Source organism: Oreochromis aureus, linkage group 12 (assembly GCF_013358895.1).
Source record: "Oreochromis aureus strain Israel breed Guangdong linkage group 12, ZZ_aureus, whole genome shotgun sequence".
Classification (NCBI taxonomy): Eukaryota; Metazoa; Chordata; class Actinopteri; order Cichliformes; family Cichlidae; genus Oreochromis; species Oreochromis aureus.
In genome coordinates this window covers 32,312,649-32,340,547 of record NC_052953.1, presented here as the reverse complement: position 1 = coordinate 32,340,547, position 27,899 = coordinate 32,312,649, and the positions used below count along the sequence as shown (strand labels likewise).

At 44.3% G+C, this 27,899-nt stretch overlaps 1 protein-coding gene across 1 annotated transcript in view; it reads right to left on the bottom strand.

Moving 5' to 3' along the window:
• Positions 1-27,899, bottom strand: part of cux2b (cut-like homeobox 2b) — a 95,240-nt gene that overhangs the window by 48,826 nt on the left and 18,515 nt on the right. The window contains exons 2-3 of the mRNA XM_039620885.1: positions 11,155-11,265; positions 7,712-7,759 (exon numbers count right to left, since the gene is read on the bottom strand). Coding sequence (XP_039476819.1) covers positions 7,712-7,759; positions 11,155-11,265 — 159 coding nt within the window. The remainder of the gene's footprint in view (positions 1-7,711; positions 7,760-11,154; positions 11,266-27,899) is intronic.

The following is a 27,899-nucleotide window of genomic DNA, read 5'->3' as shown; positions in this document are numbered from 1 at the left end:
ATGAATGCTGTGTAAAGAACATCAATGTGCAAAATTTAATTATCTGTGCTGGAAAGAGCAGAGAAAATGTGTCGGCTGTTTTCTAAAACAAAAAGAAAGTGAAAAAAGGAGCAGTTAATATTTTTCCCTCTCTGCATATTTTAATTACCAGATCAATCATAACTACGTACTGCAGCACTGCAGAGAAAAGAAAATTGCAAGTCTAAATGAAAAACAATAGATTTGCTTTAAAGTCTTCACTCTTTTGAAGTCTAAATTAAAATTTCAGGTACCTTTACAAGAGCCTTCTTCAGAAAGTTATGATATTTAATTAGCGTGTTTAGATTTTGCTGAAATTAAACTTCACAGCCGAGCATCATGTGAAATGAAGACTGGTATTCCCAGGCTTCAGGTGTGGGGGTGGGGATGGTGGGGATGGTGAGGGGGGAGGCCACTGCAGATGAACAGTGGGAATTAAATCACTTCGGCACGTGAGGCCTGTGTATCCTCTGACAGAAGCTCATGTTCTTCTGACTTGTGCTGACACCGGCCTGATCCGGTGCCGGGTCTCTGTGTTCAGTGGAGTGGAGAAACAACTTTACTCCGACTGTGTCTGTGCAGCTCCGATTCTGCGCCTGAAATCAGAGAGTCGTGCCGTAGAATCGACGGAGCAGCTCTCCCGTTCCGCCTTTTTCCTCTTCACACGAGCCTTTCCTGGTTGTGCGAGCACTGATGTTTATTTCTCCTGGCACGTCCTCGCCGGCACTGAGCCACCGATTTCACACATTTTTATTGGCTAATTTGACTGTGCTCTTGCCAGCAGCTGAGAGTGAGCCAGGACTCGGAGAATCTCAGAGACAGTGCTGCTGCTGTGGTTCGTCCTGCTGCTGCTGCTGTCTGACTTAGGGTGCCTGGAGGGAGCAGATGAGGAAACAGAGGCGTTCACCTGCCTCGTAACCAGTAGCTGACCATGTTAAGACCGAGGCGAGCTCAGTCTTAGAAACTGCCTCTTGGATTAGTTACTGTGTGCTGCTGGTGAGTGTCCAGTCAGGGATGTGATTGCCTGTCTGTTAAGGTGACAGGGGTTTAGAGGAGGGGATGTACACCCAGTCAGACATCCAATAGGAGCGCTGGAGCCGGTGCTATGCGTGCGTCCATCCTCAAACATGGCTAACATTTGCACAGCAGCGGCAGTCAGGCGTGATGTCTCTGGGCTCTGAGGTTTGTGCTGTCAGGACGGTAGAAATTAAACCTGGCACTGCAGAGCAGAATGTGCTGAAACTCATCAATTCCACATGGCTAGAGAGCCAAGTGCCTATTTATAACAACCCCCCCCCCCCAACCTTCTCTTCTTTACCTGGTGTGCATCCCTGACTCTAAACACGCATCCATAATGATGAATACACCCAACTGGGACGCTCCGACAGGGCATCAGTCAGGACAGGAAAACAAACACGCCAACACACACACATACACACGCCATCAGATCACAGCACAGCAGAGGAGGGATAAGACTGACACTGGGAAGGCTGATGGAAAGGTTGAGGCGTCTCAGCATAAAAACACCCGGCAGAATCACAACAATCAGTCACCACACAGGAAACAAACAAGGGCAGTCAGATATATTAAACTTCTACAAAAGGCCCAATATGCAGCTGAAAGATGGTGCAGCGCTGGTGAAACGCTGCCACCCAACTACTGGGTTTGTTTATGTTGTCATTTACTGAATTAATGATATTTCATTTTAAAAAGGTACTGTCTGAGCTTCTGCCAAGCAGACGGATGGCAAATTCTTAAGCTATAAATTTGGCCAGAAAAAAAAAAATGTGCTCACCTCTGCAGACAGAAAACATGTGTAGCAAGCATATTTAAAAAGAAAACACAACCTGTGTTTTCTGTTTGGATCTGCGAGGTAATGATTTCTATTTTTGTCCATCTCGTTGAAGGCTGTTTCTGTTATAGCCCTCAGTTTTATTTTATGAGAACAAACTGGTTTGGTACAAAACTGGCAGTGTTCACCAATTCAGTATTTACTTGTAGCTAGCAACAAATCACGACCTATATGAGACACCTAGAAAAACCTATTTGTCCATATCAAGCATTAACTTCCAGTTCTGGGAAATGAAGCGCTTGTCAAACTGCAGTTCCTCTAGTGGCCACTTGAGGCTATCTTTAAGGGAAGTGAACTCTCATAAACTTGCGGCTGCGGCTCTCTTCCACAGCATGTCTTTTATCCCGTCTTCCTTCTCTCACCCCAACCGGTCGCAGCAGATGGCCCCGCCCCTCCCTGAGCCTGGTTCTGCCGGAGGTTTCTTCCTGTTAAAAGGGAGTTTTTCCTTCCCACTGTCGCCAAAGTGCTTGCTCATAGGGGGTCATATGACTGTTGGGTTTTTCTCTGTATGTATTATTGTAGGGTCTACCTTACAATATAAAGCACCTTGAGGCAACTGTGATTTGGCGCTAAAATTAATAAAATTGAATTAAATTGAATTGAATAAACTTCCATGTTAAAATGACAATTACAATAAACATTTTTGGTCTTTATAACTAATGTACTTCATAGTAGGTAGATTTTTATTTTTCTCATTCATTTAAATCCTTCATAAGGCTTAAAATTTTACATTGCGCATTAACAGCATGCCCTCTTTGAGTGAACGGTGAATGCTGACACAGCTGTATGTCTTTTTGTAACAACAAACCACCCAGGAAGTGCATGTTTTTAGGTAAGGGCAATTCTACTTTTTTCTCTTTTTTTTGACTTCAAAAGCCAAAGTTCACAAACCTGTGGGTGGCATCATCCTGGCTTTATATTAAATTTATCTGTAAATATACCAACTTAAAATTCACTTGGTGATTACAATATTTTCACATTTATTATTCTGTATTTTGTCAGTTGTGCCCACAGTACCTGGCAGATGTTACATGGGTCACTTTAAAGTTATTCCAAACAAGGATGTCGGTATAGTGCAAAAGGCTGTGCAGGTTAACCAGAGGCCCAGGTTCAAATTCGCCCCGAGGCCATTTACTACGTGTCTTGCACTGCCCCCGCTCCAGAAAAAAGAGTTATCTGAAGCAAAAATGACTCAAAAAACAATTCAGTACATAACTGAATGCATAGAGGATACTATCTGGAAATAATCTGCTGAATAAGTTTAGAATATAAAGTGATGTGTCAACTTAAACTAGACTATCTCTAAGAAATATCAGTATCTTCAGAAAAAGGCTATTTATTCACTGCTCATGTACAGGACTTGGCATTAGACGAGATGAAGTTGCAGTGGTACAGCAGGATACAGAGCATTTGATCCAACATCCACATATAAGCTTGTTCATCTCTGATTAATCGTGATCGATAAAAGTAAACTTTAAAGTAATAGAGACTGAAACAGCGAGTGAATCGAGGTGCATTACGTTTGGCTCAAAGCAGCTTTTCTGCACTGATGTGGAGAACATGCAAGGCCATTCACCCTCAGGAGATGCAAAGGACGTAGAAGACTCGAGGAAGGTATTATCTAATGTCCAATTACACTCCCACGCCCCCTCACATCCCTCTCCCTCTTGGCTCTCCCTTCTCTCTCCTAACTTCCTTACTCTCACCTTCATTCCCTCTCCTTAGCATGAAAAGGACACAAGCGATAAACTGGGAGCAGAAAGCCGGTGGTTTACATGGCCCCGGAGCCCATTATGTTCCCCACAATAGGCTGGAGGCCTGTGCGTGCTATGAATAGGTAATGGCCTGGAGATCCTGGGCCTGGCCTGCTGCTCAATGAGCCTAAGACAGCCGAGCAGGAGACAGGCATTAGAGATACCTCGTCGGCCCAGTATGGAGCAGCCTGGTCATAGCCGGGGGGGAAGCATGGGAGGATGGGCGAGTGGGAGTGAGTAGGAGGGTGTCGTAAATGCCCCTTACATAAGGTAGGGCATGAATAATAACACAAAGGGAATATTCAGAGGTACCTGGGAGGCACAGATCTGGTTTACTGGCACAGAAATATGAGCCTATAATGTACAAAGAAATCCACACTAGCTTGCTTTTAAAACTGTACGTAGTCTACTAGCAGCTTTTTATCAGACTGTATGACTCTGCTGCTCACTCATTCCGACACCACCTTCCCAAGTTAGCCATCCACTCAAGCAATCTGTACCTAATAACCGCAAGGTTTAGCCCATGATGAAGATCTGTCTTCATTGAGCTGGAAAAGCTGTAGCGTCGCCGAGCATTTTTCCTAACGGCGCAGTCCCTCATCTATGAAAGTGCCATAGAGCCCCTCAGACAATTAGGCAGGGAAAAGCTTTATGACCGTTAGACTCACTCAGCGAGCGGCACTCTCACTGCCAGCACCGCCAGGAGCGCTGGCTCGTGCAGAAAGGTAATTATGGAGCCTCTCATAATGACACAGAGGAAGCTTGCGTCATAACACCCACAGCCTTTTATCATAGCGCTGTAATTAATTATCATCCTTTACTCTTTGATTCATTCCACTATTCATAACATATTCATACATTCAAGAGAAATTATCATTTCCTTCAGGAATTAATCAAAAAGGAGGAAAAACTGGTCGGCTCTCGATGGATGATCAAAGATGGTGGTCGTCTACCTCGCCGCGTGGAGTACGGGAGGGCAGCTCAGGGCGAGGCATTATGGGCAAAGGTCTCCACTCAGCTCTTACACTCGTGGACAAATTATCTGCAAGAAGCCTTAAACGAGGATGAAAATACAGTTGCAGAAGCTTTTAACGACAACAAAAAAAGCACTAAAGCAGATATGACGATCCAAACAACTGTTTTGGCTTTTTTATTGCACATTTCTGGTGTCGCTCTCCAGCATGAAAGGTCATATTACCAGCTCAGTCCACCTTTCCAGACAAGACACAGCAGCCATTTTGAGATGTCTTAATTCATTTGAAAAAGACCTCCGAAGCTCACACAGAAAAACAAGCAACCACAACAACAACACTATACATGAAAACATTGTCTTCCCTCACATCATCACTTTTAGCACCTCAGGGGAAGAAATGGCACAGTTAGACTCATAAACAGGTGTCCACCGGCCCCCAGCTCGCACTGCTTTAATAGCTGTTTGATGTTTTTGATGTCTAGTCAGCTCGATCGTACCTTACTGCTTGATAATGAGGGCCAATAATGATTCCTGAGCTTGAGGGGTTAATGGCATGTAACCGGCAGAGCTGCTAATTACACGTTACAAACTATTTATCAGAATCTCCATCTGCGCAAGCACCACAACTCTCATTGTGCACGCTAAATTACTCTACGGATTATCATTGTAAAGCAAGTTTCAGTAATTAGGGACCCATACTGCTGTTTTCTTTTTCCGAGAGCGCCGTCGACATCAAGAGGAGAGGAGAGAAAAATAGAATGAGTGCTTAATTTGGGCCTGATATTCAGATTGTCCGGATGTGAGGAGGAATCTGCCTCTCTCCTGCAAACATACCAGGAATCAAGGTTCATCCTGAGGGGAGTTTATACTCTAAAGTGAGAGGGAGGTGTAAATTGCACTGAGAAGCCCGCGAAGTCTCGGTGAGAGTCGGCAAAGTCTGTTTTTCCTGTATGTTCAGATGGCAGCGAGAGCTCTGAGAGAGAGAGCTGTGTGAACAGCGCGGTCCAACGGGCCCCGGCTCTCCAGCGATCGGTTATTTGAGAAATAACTGTCATATCCCTCAGCCCCAAAGGTGTGCCTGAGACCATGGAGACGTGTACCATCTCCTCTTCTTCGCCGTAAATTTTTATTAAAATTACCTTCTTAATAAGACAGTGTTCATTATAAAACCAAAAACGCCGGTCTCCCAGGGCCCTGTGGATTAATAAGGACAGCGGTGTATTTTAAGCCGTAAACTCAGCTCCTCACTGTCCTTAATCTCCTTCCTACTTCACAAGGCCAAATTAACACCTCTCCTCAGCTCTGACGGGACCTCATTAGCAAACTTCCAGGGAAAGAAAAGAGGAGAGCAGAACGAAAGGAGAAAAAAAAGAGAGAAGAGAAGAAGGAGGGAAGCGACCAATGACAGCCACCAGCTCTGGGATTAACCCTTTCTCCTCCTCCAGCTCTGCGGAAAAACTAGGTCGGCAACGTGTTTCTAATCAGTCGCCTGGTTAGTGATAATTAGAAGGCGAGATTGGACGGGAGAAGAGAGGGAAAGTGGGTGGGGAACATTGAAATGAAAAAAGAAAAGAAAGGGAACCTGTCATGTCGCAAACACTTCAAAGGAGCCGACTTCTCCTTTAGAAGTGGCATGATGAGGGTCCAAATACCAAGAGGCACTCCTCTGGGCCTCCGAACTGCAATGAGGGAGGGGAGGGAAAGGGGGGCAAGGACCCAGTTTTTTTCCTCCTCGCAAGTATGCATCCTCACACACGCACACGCAGAACACGCCAGGGACTTTTCTACGGTTCACCACCTGTACAGTGCACCTGCAGGGGAGCTTCGGTCTATCCCAAACCACACAGCCAAATAAGCACATCCAACTCCAACCTTCCCTTCCACTTTCTCCCCCTGCAGCAGCAGCAGGTCGAGGTCCCACGGCTTACACTGAGGTCGAGCAGACTACCGCTGGGTAAAGTTCACAAGCCTCTGCAAGCTGTTTGACATTACCAATAAGGTCAAAGTGTATCAGAAAAACACCAGAGGATTAGATTATTATGGTGTGCCGAGTTGCCTGCTGCACCCCGCGATCAAAAAAATAGCTTTTTTTGCTCTGCAAGCTGGCTTACTTATAAATGTGCAGAACACGTGCCTGTGGTAGTTACACAAGAGAGACCAAGAGGTACCCAGAGAGGCCTGAAGCTAACATGAAAAAAAAGAAAAAAAATCATTGCTCATTATCAGCCATCTATTTTATCTACTATGAAACATCTCGAGACTCCCAGTTGTCAGACATCAATGGTGCTTAAATTAATCCTTTGGGTTCCTGTTTGCACAATAAAGATATGGAAGGGTGCTTCTGATATTTGTGGAACTTTACAGTTGGAGTAATTGAATTAGCACAGAAATCAACCACAGGGTGCTGAATGTGATAGCTCCTGCCAGAGAACACGCTTACTTGGGCATAGTCAATTATAAAGCATTAAAAAGAAGCTGCCAATAATCGCTTCCAAGAGATCTGAACAATCCATGCCGAGTGTTCTAATGTTTACCGATGATGAGGCTTTCAGGTTAGCGCTGAGCGGGAGTTTAGAAGGGGGAGAACGAGACTGGAAACATATTTGTGGTATCATTTCCATAAGCCTCTGCTTCGTGGACCATAATGCAGCTCACAAATGTGATTTATGACCTTGGTTTAATGGCTAGAGCAGAGTCTTGGTAGGTATCAGATGACTTTTTCAATATGGCGACGTCAGAGGGGGCACGCTGAATGCACCATCACAACAGGAAATGAGGGCTTGTCTCAGCCAAGAAAATATGAGAAGCCAGATATCTGATCATCTAATGGCAGATAGATGCTACTTCACTTTGACAGAAAAGGCATCAGTCAATAAGCACCAGATGAGCAGTAACATGAAAAGCACGCCATGGATTCCTTGCCCTATCAATCAAGTGTTTCTTTCCAGGAGTACAGCGGTCTGCTTTGGTCAGTGTGCTAAGCAAGAGTGTCTCCTTTCAGTAGATTATAATGTTGTGCAGACAAAGCCTCAGACATCGTCGATAAAAGCGCTGAATCTGCTAAATCCGCTGCTGAATCAGTGATCTGTAACATGCAAAAGTCGTGCGACTCACCTGGGCTTGGAAACTCTTGAGAACAGGTGCCACCATCTCCCGGACTTCCTGTGTACAGACAAAAAAAAAAAGTAAACTCTGTCTCAGCACTTTGTCGTTTTTGCACACACTCCACCTGTCTACTAGTCCCAGTGAGGCACAAACATAAGAAAGAGCACGTTAATGGATTCTGACCACAGCTTCCCTCACATTGCACGTGTGCTGCCGGTGAGTTACGTCGTAATGGGGTGTGAGTATTAGTGGTTAAACCTGAAGAGTTTGAGTGGGCATGTTTCAAAAGTGGGGCTTTCCACTAGCTAGAGATCCAGACGTGTGCGAGCTCTCGCAGCCTCAGGTAAGGGGATTGTGCTGCCAGTGGTGACAACCTGATCCTGTCTTAAACGCCTGTATTATACTGACAAGATTACAGCAGCGCACTACAGGCTGAGATAGGCAGGCAGCATGGCAAATAGCCTGGAGGTTAATTTATAAAATATAAAAATATTCTCTTTGAATTCAGCCTACATGTCAATAGTTGATCATTTCAAAGGAAGATGATGAAAAAGGACTAAATCACATCTGTATCTCTCTTAGGTTTTGCTTTTCATGTACTCGGTTCAATCTACCTTAATTGCCATTTTGCTTTACAAAAGCAAGGTGCATCGAGGTCTCAGCACATTTTTAATGTAAAGCAGAAGAACATGAAAATAAGTGATGTCTATATAGCTTCTAAGTAGGTATCAAAAATAGCCCAGAACATAAATAATGACACATGAAATTCTACATGTTGTTAAAATCTTATTGTGATGTATTAAGTGTAATGGTTAGGATAGTTTGACATCCACCCCTTTTAGTAGAATTTAGTAGCTTCTGAAAGTATGATTAGTCATTGCTCTTTCACTTTTTCTACTCTTGGTCCTGCATGATGTCAATGCAAGGGGATATCTCTGTTGTAGTCACCTGAGCCACACACCTCTGGATGTAAGAATTCAAGCCCCACCCACCTGATGTTCAAACCTCTTGTAGTCAGAAGAAAGTTTGCTTAAAGGGAGGGGAAAGGAAGCTGAAGCAGCTCGCTTCAGACTGAAGATAAGATGAGCTCAATAAAGATAATATTTTAACTGTGAATTATGCAAAGCTATTCAGGTCCAAGAACACAAATATGGAGCTAGAAAATGAGCATAACGGGTCCTGGTTAAATAAGACATTTTTAGTACCTCTAAATAATGACAAGATAGAACTGATCGTAAACAGATCCCAAGAAATATTACAGCTAACGTTCGCTTCAAATGACATTCACATTCCAGTACTTACACTGGAAGATGCATTGCTTGTGTTTAATAGTTTCTTTCGGTCGTGCTAACCACAAGGAGATCTCATATCTGACTACACTGTAGTTAATGCAATGAAATTTCATTAAGGAAAGCTATTCAGAACTGGTTCCAGATTGTCCAGTTCATCAGAATCACATGGCTCCAAGTGCATCACTCCTTTTTACCAGTGTCAACATGTTTCTTTTGACAGCTACATATTGAAAAATAATCAACATTAGCTTTTAATAAGTGGGGCACACCTGAATCAAATACATCGCTTTTTTTCTCCTTTAGTTTCTACACTGTGTTCAAAACTCTAACATAACAAAACTGTTTTGTTGTGGCTGAACTAAGAAGAATCAATAACAGTATTGGTATCATAAAGTCTTATCAATATCTATCGCCAGTCCTCATTCTACGGCAGCCCTGAGAGGTCAAATGCATTGCAACTTAAGAAAACGTCAGCATGTAGAAAAGCTAAAAAAAAAAAAAACTACACACACAAAACACAACGGAAAGATAAAAGATAAAATGCAACTCATGACGGAACAGCTGCGAAAGTGACAAGCTAACAATAAATGGCTAATAGCAAACACGTAGCTACAGTATTACATGAATCATGTGACTTTACCTTTATCTTTTTCTCCCTCACGGCACTGATTAATCCTTCTTTTAAGCGTGTCTCAGCGCAATCCTTCACATGTTTTGGTTTCTGTCACTTCTGCAGCTGTTTTGTCACCTTAATGCCCCCCCCAAAAAAACAACCCCAAAACATCTGTTGTGCTTTGACTCTCAGGGCCACCGTATCATTCGCTTTAAAGTCTTAATTAAGGAATCTCGTCAGTGGCAAACAACAACTTCAACATTTAAATTTGACTTTGGCTTAAGGTAGACATTTTTTGTGTGTCCCTCAACAAAAAAATCTAAGAATTACAGATTAACTAGTAATTAAGAAATAAAATAAAGAGGAAAAATAGTGCTGGTGGCAAGGCAGCAGCGGAAGGAAGTAGCAAGAGGCTATATGAAAAGATCAATGCAGAGTCAGTGGTCCACACCGCTGCAGCTGAAGACAAACAGTGGATGAAAAGAAATACAAAGCTATGAGATTACGTGTGAGATTATGGCTAAGAAGCTAAAAGGGCCTGCTTCATCACTCTACCCAACTATAGGGATGCTACTTGTATGTTAGCCTAGCTTTGGAGTAAAATACACAATTTATCTGAGCATCTGTTTACACTTTTTTTTAGCATGAGCACATTTCATGTTTGTGTACAGCATGTGTGTAAACATATGTTGAGAAATAGCTTTGGTAATGTGTATATGTAATAATATTCTAATTAGCCATGTGCTTGGTTATGGTAATTAGCCATGTGGAGCTTTGTTTTAAGAGACTGCAAAATATGCTAGTCTAGTGAAAGCTGTTAGAAGAGAGTTCAGGAAAAGAATGAACTGAAGATACATCAGACTAATGGAGTTCACTTGTTGTTAAAAGAAAGGAAAGTAGCTGCTTTGATAGCTCAGTGTATTGTAACATAGAACCAGAGACAAAGTAGTGAACCCTAACAGGCGTGATGGTGCAGAGGGGGATGCGTCCTAATCAGCATTCATCACATTGGTTAGTCAGAATCCCTTTCCTTAATGGGTTTGGAGAGACACCTGTTCCTGATCCATCACATAAACCTGGAGATATATCAACATCAACTGCCAACTCTGACACCAAGATAACTTTTTTATAAAGTAGTGCTTTAGCTTTGGAGTTGAAAGCAAGCAGCACAGTCGTGCATACTTTTTTTGCAAATGAGCCCCCTCACCTCTCATCGCACCGAGCCAGAGGCTAATACTGCAAGGCCTCGGCATTTAAATATTAACTGATCTACTGGAAAGGGGACGGGAGGAGGCTAACCCTGATTTCTCGCAAGTGCTGCGCACTGTTAACGTACAGTATGCTAATGCAGGCTTTACAAGAGAAATAAACAATTCCCTGTTCAAAAAGGTATGTGCGGGGGCTTGAGCAGCTGCAGTGATGCAGACAGTCAGTACCTGCTGAGGTGAAGATGAGCAAAATGACACATATAGTTGAAATAATGTAGGGGGGGTCATATGTGTGTATGTGTGAGAGAGTGTAAGGGGGGGGGGCGGTGCCAGACTCACCTCAGGGACATTTCTCTTGAACTCTCTGCTCAGCTCTACCAGGTGCTTGTGGGAATGTTCACTCTCCTCTTGACGACCCGCCAGTTCAGACGCTACAGAGTTTAGCTCCCTCTACAAAACACACAAAAGACAGACAAACGGTGAGACGGGGGGAGAGAGAAACAGAGCGAGACAGAGAGAGAGAGACGGCACTTTAGGGAGCCGGCCAAAGCTCATCCAGTAAAGCTTAAGAGTGTACATAAATAAAAATACACTGCTGAATATTAACAATGTAATCCTTCATGATCTCACAGCAGTAATACTTACAGCTAGCCCTGGCCCATAAATAATTAAGCCAAAATAAATCCAATGCCTACAGTAGCAGAAGGCCTTTTAGATAATCAGTATTTGAAATAATCAATACGCTTGCAACGGCTATAGAGCGCCAGTGAGCGAATGGGGTGAGAGGGTGAGAGAGAGAGAGAGGAAGGGAGAGAGGGGGGGGGTCACGTGTTAAGGCCCAATAACCTGACAAACACCCTTATAAACAAATGGAGCTTCCTTCTGAAATGAGTGGCTGTTTTTTAAGCCCGGCCGAGACCGGATTCAAACACACGAGCGCCTCACATGCTGTAGTAATTACCACAGGTCAGATCTATTTTCAGCCTCTTTTCCATCTCTCTCCCCCATCGCCCGCACCAATCTTTATATTGATCCCGCTCAGATTTTCAATACGTGACAGCAGCCTCCATAGCTTTAAACCACATTACCCTTTTTGCTACAACAACGGGCCCCAATCGCTATTCCATTAATGTCACATCGGTTGCTTACAGATCTGTAGTCATAGCAAAACGAGAGCTCCGCCCTGTCGACATGTCTGATCCGCTATGCAAAGCTGCCTGTGCAGCAGGCCCCTTCATCAGAACCTTGCATTCACCGTGGACTCAGCTGCACCACATGGCATCCGCAAATCCAATATTATCGATCAGTCATCCAATTCCCGGCTCTTTCAGCAAACAGAAAAAAAAAGGGAGAAAGCAGATTCTAACTCTGCTTTCCTACACCGAGCAGTGAAACAGACAGCAGTGTATTCCTCTTAGTTTGGACTGTGATTATCAGTAATTGACGAGGATCTTCTTCTCTTGTAACTGCTGGGTTACAATATAAAAAGTGGAGTAGGGGATTCAATTACCACTGCGAATTTATATATGACGCCGGGAAATTAAATTGACTGTGTTTTAATTAATCTGCAGTCTTACTTAAAGGCAATTTAATAAATCATAACACGACGAGGAGGAGAGGGAAAAAAGGCAGATAATGGAAGGATGAAGCTTCCAACCAGCCGTGGCCTCGTGGGATGGTGACAGCCTGTCGGTCGGAGAAGCGGTCTGTTAATTGAAGGGCTGCTGGTTCAAGTCCCTGGACTGGCGAGTCAAAAAGGGGCTAAAGTAGGAATGAGTGCACTGTCTTAGGCGAGATGCTACACACTGAGACTCTAATGCCACAACTTTACCAATTAGTCTACAAGAAAGGTACCTGACTGATGCTATCGCCTTGGCAGTAAAAGTTTGTTGTGACAGCATGCAAGCCTTGAGGACATTTACAACCTTGGCGCTGTGTTGGCCAAGGTCCATGTTCCTGAGATGTAACGAGCAGCGTCCAATGTCAAAGCTACAGCTTTAATGCCCATCAATCCACCCCAGGATCCTCTACAGGAGGTTATATTAAACTTGTCCTACTAACCCTTTCTTCTCCAACCGTCTCAGCCTATAAAATGTTCCACACAAGTCCATTTAAATGTTAGGTCTGGCATTATTGTATGTCACACAAATATAACAGCATTTTATTCTTTCTGACTTCCTGACTCTTTCATTGGCGTTCAGCCTCAATGCAACCCACTGAATCTTTAAATTTGTTCAATCAAAACAACACTTTAAGTCATTAAAAGGTTAAAAACCATACAACTAAGGATGATACATCAGTCCAATATCACTATCAGCCCAGTTGACATATGCAATGAAAGAAGCGAAAGCCAAGCTGAGGCCTAAAACTTTCAATTTAACTTTTTTTGGTTGCCCTAAAATGTAAAAAATAAAAATAAACAGATTTAATTCATGCAGCTTTGTGTATTTTCTATAGATGTTTAACTTGAACTGTCGAACTGTGTGCAGTTGTTGAATTATAGTAATTTAATAACAACGCACATGGATAGTCATGTGTAACATGTTTGTAAATGATTTCATTTCTGATAAAAACTTCACTGACTTTACAAGAAATCAGTGATCGATCACTGAACACAGAGTGTTATTGCCACAGGCTAAAGACGGAAAAGTCACAAGCATCACTACAAGGGGGCAAATGTTCCTGACTGGCCAGGTTGCACCTCCAGGCATGTGCTGCTGTGCTAAGTTGCAGTTTTCCGCTCATAGCCAAGAGGTTTGCTGGATGAAGATTTTCGGCAAAATAGTGAAGTTTACAAATATTGGAAATATTGGAAAGTCTGGTTGTTCTCGACTGTATCATTGCTTGGCTGTTTTTGTGGCAGCAGCTATTCTCTGTCAGCGTTTTTGCTCATTTTTCCCCATATGCATCGCATATTGAGATTGATATTTATCATTTGTGTCACTTTAGCAATGGTGGTGTATATGCAACATATAAACCAATGGCCAACTGAACAGATTAGGTGCATGCAAATAAAGAAATAAGACGAGCTAGAAGATACATAATGCAATACGGTAAGTCAGATTAATCAAGTGTAGTTTTGTCTTTTAAGGGAGACTGCTAACAATACGAATAATAGACACTGCCACCCATTTTATTCTGGGTCAGTTGTTTTCATATCTCACTGTGGGGGGTTTTTTCTATGTGTGTGTGGGTCTGTGTGAAATTGCTTTGCATAAATACAAAAAAAAACTAAAGAAAAACTTAAACTGCAGCAATGCAATGTGTAGTTTTCAAGTAACGACAGGTCAAGTTGAAGTCAATCACGCCTAAAAGACTGCGTGCCTTGTATTTATACCAAAGACCAACGTAGCATGTTTGAACATCTACCCTTGTCAAAGCGTTCCAATATTTATGATACGTTTGGTGAGAGGGAAATGTGTCTTTCCTTGTAAATCGTGCTGTCACAGAAGGGAAAAAAAAGAAAAGAAAAAGGGCATGGCTGTACAGGATAAGGCGACAGGACTTTATAAATTCCTGTTAGTCCTCACAGTCCATCTGGGATGAGCCTTCCTGGAGATTAGAGAGTCGGCTTTCAGAAGCCGGCCAACCTCCACTAGATTCAAATGGCCCTAGACTGGCTAATCTTGCCAAGAGAAAATTCCTCAAGAAGTGACTTTGAGTGGATTTTATAAGTACTTAAGATATAACAGTGTGTTTTTTCTGAGTCTGCCTGTGCGTCAGTGGCTTCGCCGTAAAGCTGGGCTCACTTTTATTGCAGCTCAGCTGATGAGAATGGTGGATACTCATGCAGTATGCAAGTCAAACAGTGCAGTCATTATGGCACGGTTATTTTGAAAGCATCCCCACAGTTTCTAGACCATTACGAGGGAGGGGAGCCTGGGCAACAGCCCATCAAATGAAACCTACTGCCTGTCTTTCTGGAAAGAAGTGAGGCAGAACAGACGGTTTGCTACTTTGGTTGTCTTGTTCAGACTGATGATGGGAGAAACTCACAATATAGTGTTGCTGAAATAGCAATGCTATCTCTGGAGACAAAAAATACTGAGGAAGACTTTTCCTCTGCTTCCTAATCAGATGTGATCCGTTTCAACCTACAACCAGGGGACCTTCAAGATCCCTGATAAAATTCACTTATCTCCCTTCATTATGTTGGGCTTCATCCTTCACAGGATCAATTGCATGAACATGTAGATTTCCTCGTCTTAAAAAAAGAGGAAGAAAAGGCAAGTTGCAACAAGCTGTGCAAAGAGGAGTTTCTCAGTAATCATTTGACAGGTTTTAAAAAGGGCGATTGGGACCAAATTTTCAGTGTGTGGCAGTCAGGTCAATACAGAGCTCCTGTCATTAAGCCTCTGCCAGTCAAACATCCAGCCATAATTGATGAGTTTCCCCTGGGAGGGCGGAGCTGTCATTGGGACCAGAGGAGGCAGGAAAGAGGGATTTTGAGAATGGAACCAGTCCTGGTGTGCGCCCATCGATACGCGAGGAGAAGGCAATCTTGGTGACTTCTGACTCGAAAACAAAGAGCAAGAAAGAAGGAGCTTAGTGGTTTTAACAGGCTAGATCTGCACCCTATTGGCAGTCTGTAAACGGACTAGTGGCTCAATGACCAGCTAAACACAAGGGAAGGAAAAAATAGCTGTGAAACCATGACTCACATATCCTTTGGCTTACAAAAGCAGACTGTGGCCTTCTGACACTGACCAAAGACGGACCCCATAGTGGAGCCATCAGATGATATGATAAAGCAGCTGTTTATACTACATTAAGAGGTCTGAGGTTTATGCAAGCGTGTTGCAGCGAAGGCTGCAGGCACAGATCCTTTCAGACTCCATAGTGTGAGAGAAGCAGGCAAGAAACTGGAGGTTAGAGGTGGCAAGAAATCTGACAAAAAAAAAAAAAAAAAAGACAAAGTGAGCTGTTTGTAGAGTATGTTATGTTTCTTTAAATGATGATTCTAGGCAAAGGGAAGTTGGATAAAAGCTAATTAACACAATTGTTCTTGACAAAAAAAAAAAAGTGGAGCAAAAATGATGTGCTGTAGCAATCTGTGCAAGCAGGAATGTTTTAGGTAAAATCCGGGACTCACTAATGTGTTATGTTGGAGTAGATTTGACATTGATTCATTAAACCTAGCTCATCTTGATTACATCTGTGGTGGTAAGCTATTTTCTGGCCTTTCACAAAGACAAGCCGTGGTGGAAAATGTTGACAACTGTGCAAAAAAAAAAAAAAAAAACTAGCAAGGTACTGCATTGAGGTAGACTGAGTCAAAATCACTATTGTGTGCAGTGGGCTTGGACAGCACAAATTAAAGAGGGAAAAAATAGGAAGGAGGAGGAGAGAGGGGAAAATGCAGATGGGGGTATTATTTTTCTTTTTGTATCCCATCTAATTGCAATCATAGGCAGATGTCTGAAAGTGTGACAGCATCAGCAGAATTGCTGCTGAGAGCACAGAATCTTTGTCTAAAAATAATCAGACATTCTGTGTGCTGCTGTTTGTTATAATGGTAATCGATGCTGGAGGCTTTGAATTCCATCAATTTATAGATCCACTCTGTTCTGCCTGGTGACTGTACTGCCTCACAACCCCCACCGCATACGCACACTGACACAACAACACACACTCTTTGCACGCAAGGTCTTGCACAAAAGAGCGGTTTGGCACACATGTGTGCGCATAGACACATGTGCGCTGACATCTGCACACGGGGGGCTGCAGCGAGCGAGGCAGAGCGGGGACCAGTATGTGATTAAGATAAGTGTAGTTCCCTTTCATACTTTCCTTATCGCTTCTCATTCTCTGTGAGGCACAAGATTGTCCATAGCAGCCTCAGATTAGCCCCGCATCTGAGACGCCACATTCGAGAGGGCAGACTGATCAATAAATCAAATCACTACAATCAATGGCCCCAATCACTGCAGTCTAGTCTGGCCTCAACATTATGATTGGCAAACGCTCCCAGCCGCTAAGGGAGGAGGGAGTGGTTTGGCTGAAGGGGTTAGAGGAGCTCGGGGAGAGGCGCACATTGGCGCCTGTCCATATGAAAGATCCAAAATGAACTCTTATCTGGCCTCCTTGAGCTGAGCATCAGTTAAGGGCACAAACAAACAGTGTGTGTCTATGTGGGTGCTGGAACGCCCAGACAGACCTAGCAGGGAGGAGCTTCTGACCTCCGCGACCCCACACTTGGAATGTGAGCTGAGCATGCAGCTTCTGACAGGGATGCTGTGGGGGGGCGGGATGCTATCACCTGGCATCCCCCTCCATCTGTTTATCCCCCGAACTGATGCTTCGTTAGTTTTGCTCTACATCATTTCATGTCACCATCACACTGCGGTTTAGCCAAACTATCCGAGTGCATTTAGCTCCGAGTTTGTTTAAACAACTGTGAGTGCCACATGGGGTGGAGCTTAACCCAAGATAAAGATTTAGAAAAAGTTACAAAGTATACGGTCTACCCACAAAAATGATACCTAAATATTGTTATGAAGAGGTCTGCACTGAAAATCTGCCAAACACTGACTGCCAACGGCTAATTAAAGAGAAATAAGGGGCAAATAAGCAGCTTCCACACACAGCAATTTGCATACAGATCTGTTAGGTAAGGTAACACAGACTTGCCTCAACTATATATTCAATTCAATTCATTTTAGTGAAAAATCACAACAACAGGTAAATACCCTACAAAAATACAGACAAAACCCCAACAATCAAATGACCTGCTATGAGCAAGCACCCGGCGACAGTGGGAAGGAAAAACTCCTTTTTAATAGGAAGAACCCTCCAACACAATCAGGCTCAGGGAGGGGCAGCTATGTGCTGTGACGGGTTGGCAGTTAGCAGAGGAAGACAGGACAAACATGAATGTCTGTGGGCAATAAATCTCTTAAATTGTCATCTGTAAAGACAATTTCCTTGTTTTCATGGAAAAAACGGGAGAATGAGTGACCACAAAAAAATAAAGAAGAGAGAGAATAAAGCATCAGCTATCAGCCAAATCATAATTTTTGTATCTGTCCAGAAAATCACAATCCATACCTATTTCAGTCAGAGAGCTCATATTTGAATTTACTGATTTATTAAAGCAGCAGAATATAGCAAGAATTCTGAGATCATCTCTTCCCAAAAGAATCTAGGACGTGATAAGTAATTATCCCCCAGAGCCCACAGGTGAATGCTGGGGTAGTGGAGGGGCAGCAATGCAGGACAGCAGCAGGCCTGACGTGTCTGAGGAGGCGATAGGCAATTCTGCAGCTTAAACAGACTTCGAATGATATGAAGACATGATGCGAGGCCTGTTGTTCCTCTCCTTTTCCCTTGCCATTGCCTTATTACATTTGTGGGAGTAGAGTAATCACAGGATTGGAGGTTTGATCCCATGCTCATTGCGCACGTCATATAAAAGCGTACAAGCTGCAGCAGCTGAAAAATGCTGCAGCAGTCACGCAGGAACTGTGTATAATAAGGATGTGTGCTCCGAGTGTCCAATAAGTCTAGAAAAACACTAGAAATTCCACTCCTTTCACCTCCTCTGATACATTTTCTGTCTCCTTGTGAGGTCCTGACACTGAGGTTGGGAACCCTAACTCCGTTCACAGTGCAGCAGCGATGCTCACTGCATTGTGCATAAACAGGTGAAGGTGTATAGTGTACAGACTGTGTGAGGACTTAGCGGCGAATGGGGAGGGAAAATAAATAAATAAATGTTTTTAAAAAATCACGTTTCATTTTGACACCTCGCTCAACTCTGGACTGGAAAGTCTGATAAATCATCCAAAATAATTAATCCCCAGTCAGTCAGGCTGTCTTCAAACAGCATGCTAAATCTTACAAAAGGAAGGAGAAGCGCGTGAGCGTTACAACCATCAGCAAAAGGTGTGACTGGTGTTGTCAGCCATTATTCGTCATACCCTGCTTCATTTAGAGAGTTTTTGGCGCCTGATGCGCCAGAGCACAGCCTACTTGTCAACACTTCTCTCTCTTTAAATCCAACATGCACGCTTGGACACACATGTACACACAAACACAAGCTTTTTTTCCTCTTTTTTTCACACTAATGCACTGGTAATTCATCTTAGTATGACCAGGGAGGCCCTAATTCCATTTATTGTCAAGTCTTATTCAAAAATAGTATCAAGAGGTATCATGAAAACATCTTATTACAGCTCTTTCAAACAATCCTGTATCCACTCTGAAACCAATGAATAACTTTAAATGCCCTCCAATTAGAAACTTCAAATTACAATCCATGACTGAGTGCTCCAAACGAAGGCCAATTACAACACCTTATATATCATCATTAAGGCCGAGCATTGTTCTGCTCCTTTCAAACTCTGTGGTTACAATCAGGGTGTCTATTGTCATTGTGTTGTACATGCAGGGTGACTAATTACACAGTCCTATGATTCATTAGCAGACTAGTGGGTTGAAACCTGAGCGAAGACACGATAACCTCAGTCGGCCAAAATGATCGGCTCAAATGGAGATGTGAATATGAAAGAGCAACGGGGAGGTGTTACAATAGTTGAGAATTAGAAAAAAGAGAGAGAGTCCGGTGCTTCAAACACAATAACCGTCCAAACTAAGTTGGGGTTTTTTCTTTTCTGGGGTATGCGTGAAAAATTAGGCGAGCGGCAACAGTGTCGCACTTGAATAAAATTGGGGACAGGTTTTGCTTTCTGGTTTCTAATAACTTTCAAAGTGGAAACAGAGGAGCGTGCTGCGGGGGACTCGTTCCTGTGAAGCTTCACCATTGAGGTCAGTTTGCACGAGAGGAGGAAGGCTCCGCAGACGCAGCCATCGCTGCCGTGGCCCACTTTCACCTGAAACGACGAGCTGCAGCGATGCAACACAGCTAACCTGCGATTGTTTATTCTCTCTTAAGAAATGTCAATCTGTTCGCTCTCAGGTGTGCTGCTCTTCCTCTTGTTTTTGTTGTTTTCTCTACCCCCCACCACCCCATCCTCTCCGTTTTCCCTTGTCGATTGCGGCGAGATCAAAGCGAAGCCGCTGGAAGAATCTGAATATTTCAGGTGTGGAGAGAGGGCTGCGTTTCACACCACCTGTGTAGCGCCGAGAGACGGGTCCCTCCTCTCGCTCAGACTCAGTTAGTGGGGCCCCTGGGGCCCGGCGACATAAACCGGGGCCACCTGTCTGAGAGAGAGGGAACACTCCCTTTACCCTCCCTCTCGGCATCACACTTTCATTTTACAGCATTTGAACCAAAAATAAATGAATCTAAATAGAGCGGTGAGAGTGGGAATAAAACCGGAGCTGACAACAAGCAGCCGAGAGCTTTGAGCTCCGTCACAAAAGGCTCGGGGAACTGGCAGGCGAGTTCTGTTGTCACAAAATGGGAGCAACCACTTGAAAGGCCAGTTTATACTTCAGTCGCTTTAAAATTTGCCCTGTTGTGCAACAGAAGGTAGCGCTCGTATATTAAATGATAAGCTCGGTCAGGAGATTGTTTCCTGCCGTAATACGGCGCACAGCGTAGAGCAGGTCTGTGGGATGATTCTCATCACATCGTCAGGGCCACCATTTCTGACCCAAAGCAAATAAAAAGCATCCCTGATGTCTGCACCAGCTTCGCCAGTTTGATGTAGCCTCTCTCCTCGGAGGGCCGTGCACCTCGACACGTGTGCAAGTGCAAGCGCTCGCCAACGTGCGCGTGTTGTGCGGACGTGTGCTCAGGGGGGCGTGGAGGAGGTTCCACGCTGCCGGTTTCCAGCCATGTCTCTCAAAAGGGCCGTAAAGTCTTTACAGCAAATTCCTTACATTCATCTGTGTCAGAGCGCTCGGCACACATTAGGCGTTTACACGGGAGGAAACACAATCTATTTGATGCTACACTGCCCACACGTCCAGAGCCCTCCTCCTCACGCTGGAGATTCACAGTGTTTAACTTCCATTTCATATTCTGAACAGGCAGGCAGACAGGCAGGCGAGTGCGGGGAATGGACTCCATCTTGCTGTAAATCAGCGTTTAAACAGCCGACTAAATGTAATCTGGAATGAGTCAACAAGAGGGCCCGCTCAAGATATTTGTTTTTATTTATTCTGGAATGTGCAATTGATTTTTGTTGTTCTCTCTAATGATGTATGCAAACGGTGTACTGAAAAAAGTCACACTTCTTTTCTTTTTCTTTGCCCCCCTCCGCCGCCGCCTGATGCTGCTTCCCATCTTTTAATATCAGGGATACTTATGAGAACAAGTGGAGGTTAATCTAGGGAGCGGGTCATAGCCAAGCGGCTCTTTGTAAATGTCAGCTGGGAGATCCGGGCCTCTCTTATTACCACACTAAACCAACACGGCTGACGGCTCCAAGACGGATGTGTGACTCGGAGGTGTCTTCCCCCTCCGCCCCTGCTTCTCGCCACCATCACGGACCAAACCCATCCCAGAAAACCTTATTAATCAATCGATTTATCGCCATAAATCAGGCCAGGCTTTGATTGTATCAGCAAGTCCATGCGATCAATCAATTAGTCGGGACCTAGCGGCCCAATTTGCCTAAAGAAAGATGAATGCTTCCCCGCATCATCCATTTGGCTGTCCGTTTACCCATCAAACACCGCTGCTGTTGACTCCCAGGCCCAACGTGCATCCTTTTATTGATTTCTGCAGATTAAACTTGCAAAAGAATCAAAGGACACTTAACTGACTGGGAATTATTCTGCCTTCATTTGTAGTGAAGTATGTTCTGTGCCGTCTTTTGATGGTGTCGCCTCGTATCATCAAAAACAAGTGTAAACATTAAATTCCAGCATGCACAGCTCTTTTGAGCAGACCGAAGTGACAGCTACAGAGGATAATGCTCATAAGTAACTGGGGGAAAAAAATAAAATAAATGGGGCACAATGGGACAAATCATGGATTATTAGTAGTCAGCCCTACCCAGGTTTATATGGCAAGGCAAGGGGGAGTGGGGGGAGCTGAGCTAGGAAACAGCTGGGTGAACAAACAGCGGAAAACATATGTGTAATGACATATTTGTTTCATATTTTATCCCAACTGTGAATTCCAATCCACATTGTGACACCAGCTGCCTCGGTCCAGTGCCTCCCATCTGCAACTCTGTGTCAAGACGTCTCCCAGGACGGGCTGCGAAACTTCGGGGACGACAAAAAAAACCGACAGGAGCAAGTAGAGCACGACAGAGTGGGCTCCCGGAGCCTCGGTGTGCTTCTCCCCGAGCGGCAGGTTGGAATGCGGCAGACTGCGGCGCTGCCATGGAGAGGAAAGAACGCCCGGGCTCCCCAGAGAGAAAATCTGTAGGGGCATTAGGGCCCCACCAGACCTGGTTCTGCTTCACACCCCTAGATCCTGCGCTGTAACAGCCAGGGGGAGGGTGCCACAAAGCTATCTGCCGGGGCTTTACAGTGCTGCCCAATCTCCCCAAGACTCACCATGTAATTAGAGATAAAGACAGAGGGCTCGGCTACTCAACCTCAATTCTCCCAGCTTCACACACGGCTGCCCACCCATAGCCCCCCCAAGAGGAAACCCCACCACACTGCCACTACATCAGCAGCCGTGTACGCTAGCTGTCTACAAACTCCATCATCTCCCGACCGAGAGTTCCACACACTAAACATTTAAGACATTACGACGTACCACTACACGATCGTGACTGACTGCCGTTCAAATATGAAGTATCCTGGAGTTGTACAACGGCAGAGTGCTTTTTTTTCTTCCTTCGACGCCATACTCCACATATTATCTGTACTGAAGAGGATTCATATTGTAAAATTTTCTCAGGTAAACAATAACCACAGTAAATAAGTAATTTTTCTTCATATCTAAAACTTCATCCAGGCAAGGCAGAAAAATTTAGAGGATATAGCAGAGGAGGAACTCTCGAGTATATTCAAGAAACATAAAATTATACTATGGAAGGATCCATTATTCATCTCAGATACATTTTTCATTTAAGAGTGGGCTGGATATGAGCAATGATGAATGCATCGCCCAGGATGCAATTTGTATGTAAAATAACAGAAGATTACAGAATATGTTTTAAGTGCAAATGCAGTTTGTTGCCATCTAAGTAGAAAATGCATTCCTACAAAAAGGAATAAGACCTGAGCCCCATGATGCTCCCTCATAAAAATCACTTAGCCCATAGCTAGGCCCCTCGCCAGTCCACAGAGCGGGTTACAATGAGAGGCTCAAGTGATGAATGAGCCGACTGGAGTAGATTTTCATTCATATAATATACACTACCTCTTGGCGTGCCATTTGAAAATGTGGGGATAAGTAAACTGAATTACTAAGACTAATTCAACTCGCATCCAGCTCAGCAGCACACTTCCTTGAAATCCGCCCCTCCACAAGCGAACGCACACGGCGTAAACACGGCGTCTATGCACAAGCGCGCACAAACATACAAGAGCGTTTCGCTGCCTGCCAGGCATCCACATGTTCCTCTCAGGACTCGCTCTCTCCTCATCAGCTTCACTCGGTGCACACCGTCTCAATTCAGCGCATCTCAAAGACACACAAAGAGCCTTCCCCAGCATTCACAGTACAAAGATTGAATACAGGCCCCTAACACAAGACATGCCCACCACAGAGCATGTAATACAACTCATTACTGGGCACGCAGGGTGGAGAGGGCTGTGATGGGAGAGACAAGCACAACAGGGAGAGGATGGGGGGTAGGGGGAGCCTCTTACACCAACATCTCCATCTTTCTTCACAACTAGCAAAGCTCTAAAACAAAAGCTTAATAACTAAAGCCACCCGTGTTTTTCCATGGCGGTGGAATTGCAAGAAAAAACAGAAATACTGCTCACACTTTGGGTGAAATTCAAACAGCCTGAAGGCCACTGTGTGCCTGCTTTACATGGTGGATAGCATTCAGCTCTGAATTGTAACTTCCCCTGCTGCCTCTGACCCACAAGCAAACCACTGTATGTCCAATCACAAAGAGACAGGGGGACAGTGTATCTGGGTCAGCCGCATTGATCTGAGCTCTGGGGTCAGGTTTTTGTGTGTGGACGAGAGGGCACTAGGTTTGGCTCCGTGCACGCAGAGCCAAAGAGAGGGTGCCATGTTTATCAAGGTAGGCAGCGAGGAAGGAGGACAGCTAATCCACCACTGCACGCAGCCTCGTGGACTTTCCATAACCTCGGGGCAATCGCATGACCTGAGGCGAGGCATTACACACATTAAAAAGACATGAACTTCAGAGCATTGGAGTTTCAAGCACGCGATCAATGGGGCCACAGGTGCAAACATTTTCTGCACTGCCAGTGGAATGCCCTTTTTCCACCCCCTCTCATAGGATTACACTGGAGCCTGTTTTTGCACTGTGTTCATGTTAATGTCAGCAATAATAAAGACCTGCAGCACAAGAAACAATAAAAAAAAAAAGAGCGTGAGCTGGAGACAGCTTTTGGAGGTGGGCTGGAAGCAGCGCGGGGAGTCGGGAGCGAGGGCAGGATGTGAAGAGTATGTCAACTTCTCCCTGTCTGCTCCCCGTGTTCGCTCGCTTCAGACTGAGGGGAGCAAATGGGCCTAATTCACACTGGCTATGTGTGAGTGTCTCTGCTGTCTAGCAGCGTGAGAGGGAATTAGATCTATGGTTTGTAGCCTTCATCCCTTCCCAGACAGACTTGTTCCGGCTCAGAGGCGCTGCCTAATCCGCACCTCTCTCCCGCTTGCACTCCCGGAAAATGACTTCACACAGCTGCCTCAAACACCCAACGCAGCAATTCTCGTCTGACTGAACTCCCCCCTACTCAAAAAAAAAAAAAAAAAACTCAGCAGACCTCCCATAGCTCATTTAACATACCAATTCATCCCCAAAGCCCACCCTACCCCCCTCCTTTTAGGAGTTGAAAACAACAAGGAAAACAACTAGAGCCCCACTTGATAATTTAAGGGCTCTTTTCTCCAGAGAGCTGTCAAATTCAGCGGTATACTGAGAGGAATTCAAAGTGTGAGGAGGTACCCTGAGTGAGCAGTAGTTGGTTTATAGGATGTCTGTGACTCACCACGTATTTTTTTTAAAACATGTAGGAATTTGAGTCACCTGAGGTACCAATTCAGCTCTTCCTCGAGCCCGTCTTCCTCCATCTATGTACCCATCCCCATCAAGTGGGTAAGAAGTGAATTAAAGTGAATGTCAATTCACAACGAGGGCTCTGGGAACACAAAGCCAAACGAGTTCTCACATTAAAACCCAGATCTTGGCCAGGTGGATTCTTATAGTTGTTGTCAAGGACACAATCATAGTAGATAGGGCCGGGCTGCAAGAGGGCTGCTCCCAGGCACAGCGGCCTATGGAGGGTAGCTCTGGATAATAGTGAAAGCCACTCAGACAAACACTCCAGCCTTGAGGACAGGAAACGGGGGGAGATCCTTGTTATAAAGCCCAAGTCTATCTCCTAATGGCTTTTATCTGTTTAAGAATACCCCCACCTACGCAGTGACGCCTTACACTCCTAACCTGCTTTTGTCTGTTCCATAGAAAGAATATAAAAGATGGACCTAGACACCTTGACATCACCCATTGGTTTCTGGATTCTGCATTTTAAAGTCTCAAAGTTAGGTTTTTAGTGCTCGCTATAATGTTGTTTTTTATAATGTAGTGTAAGTTATTGGCTAAGGCTAGCAAGCTCCAAGGATTCAATGGACATATATAAACAGTCTGCCAAGTAAGAAAAAAAAAGTATAAAATAAAAAAATTGTAGAAGGCCTTTTGGTTTGTCAGATATGTACATTAAGAATATTCCAAAAGGCAACAAATCAACTCCCTGTAATGGAGGTGATGCCCAGCAGACCTGTAGGAGCTGTAGCTGCTTGTGTCTGGGTGACTTAAAATCAAATCAAAGCAGCAAGAGCCCCAACTTTAGCTTTAGCAGGACCCAAATGGAAACAAATGCTTGCCACAGGGGTAGCTCCAGATGTTTGGTTTGGCAGGTTTATGCCAGATGTCCTTCCTGGTGCAACCCCAAAGGGGATTTGTGTCTCCAGCTGGACTCAAACCAGTGACTTTCTCTACCAGAACGCATACCAAATCACCCATAGTACAGCTGAAGCAGGAAACTACCCATGGAGACCAAAGCAAGTTTTTGTACTAGGCTATAAACACACCTTTTAATGCTGTTAATATGGGCATTTTAACATTGGAGCCTGTGGGGACTGTCTCGGTTTTGGAGGCAGCCTCCAGTGGCCACTCCAGGGACTGCGGTTTCCAGCAGTTCTGTGCTGGCCTAATTTTTCAGGCCCTATAGATTACAACTGAGTCCTTTCTCACGTGACAAAAAGATGCTGCTACGAATAAAGAGAGCTAGTTTAGGTCTTTAGGAGCCATTTGGGATCTTCAGGGGAAAGCTAAATTGCTTGTATTTCAAGTAGGGAAAAAAAAATGTGGAAGTGAAAGACGCAAGCATTGTCTTCTATATGCTCAAATTGAAGCATTTGTAAGCAGCCGACTGATGCTGCAAGAAATGCAGTGTAGTTCTCAAGAACTCCTTAGGCAGCAGTGAGAAACAAGTGATATTACAAGAAAAGAGAATGATTAAAGCCTAATATGGCACAGCAGAGAGGGGAGAGAGAGGTGATTTATCCCTTCACGGCCTTTTGACACTAAATTAAACTGTTGAGTCCATTCCCCCGTGCCAGCTAGTTATCTTTCCAGGCTAATTTAACACTATAATTTACATTCCATATAAAATACATCCTGATGTGGTGCTGTCAAGGCCGTACATCATTTACAGAGAGTGCTCCAGTTTCAGTGAAAAGGACAGAATTAGATCATATTCATGATGCAATTAAACACTTCAGTGGGAATCGATGTAAAACCGATGAGCCCTGAAAACAATGCATATGGCTGAGAACATTAGAACACATTACCTACCCTCGGATCTCTCGCTCCACAGACGCAATTTAAAATCCTCCACTACTCCACTCTCCGTCTCTGCAGATTCATAACGCACAGTGATAATAAATGAATTTTTCACAAAATTATTCAACTACTAAATTGCCCATGGTAACTGAGTATCAGATGAAAGTGATGTGAATTATTAAGTAAGGAAACTGTTTGTTCTCACCATGGGTGTAATAATCAGCTAAATGAGGAAGAGAAGGGGCGCAAGAGGGGCAGGTTACAGTAGAGGAAGATCTCATAGTAAACATCAGTGTTGATGTTTTTAAAAAAATAAAAAAGAAAGAAAAAAATGGGGAAACTCTGTCTGCCGCCTGGGCCTCCAGCTGGGATGATGGTATCGACCAATTTCCCTAGGGCGGCAGTGTGGGTTTTCTTATGGATACCGAGAGCAGAGAGAGCATTACGAGGCACTGCTGCACATTCTCATGTAAAACTGGCAACAGGCCCTGTGAAGCTGGCAAAAACCACTGCAACAGCCAGCCAACGTTACACCACCTCACCACATTTTACATAATCAGACAGACAGCGCAGCAGACCACACACTCACACCGCTCCACTCCAGATCACATCAACTACCTGTCACACTCCTCTCCACAACCATCACGCTCGCTTTGATTGGCTTAGAGCCACAGAAGCTGAAAAACCTTTACAAAGCAAGCTCCAAAAATACATTTCTCAAACCCTTCCATTAATCACCATTTGCCTTTTCAATTCTCCTCGCTAAACCCATTTCTGCTTTCAAAGCCCGAACTTGTTGATGGCAAGAAAGTAGACAAATGTAATGAAATTCAGAATTTAAGAGCCGTGTGAGGGGGGGGCAGAGGTAAAGCAATTTGTAACCATTTCTGACAGGATGAGTTGGCCTCTCCAACTGAAACAGTAATTATGTTTAATGGTCCTTTAATCTGTCCATCAGGCAGGAGGTGAGCGGCCGGGTCAGCCTAAAGTGTTTCGGGCGTCACGGTGTGTCACAGTGCAGTCAGAAGGGCGAGGTGCTCCACGAGGAGTGCCAGGACTGCTCGCCTCGCCACACAACATCTGCAGGTCCCCCTCCAACACACACATTAGTCAACGAATCATCCACCTACCGACCTCCTCCTGCATTAAAAAAAACCCCAACAAAAACAAAAATGCTTACAGCTGGACTATGAAGCGGCGGCGAGAGAGAAACACGTT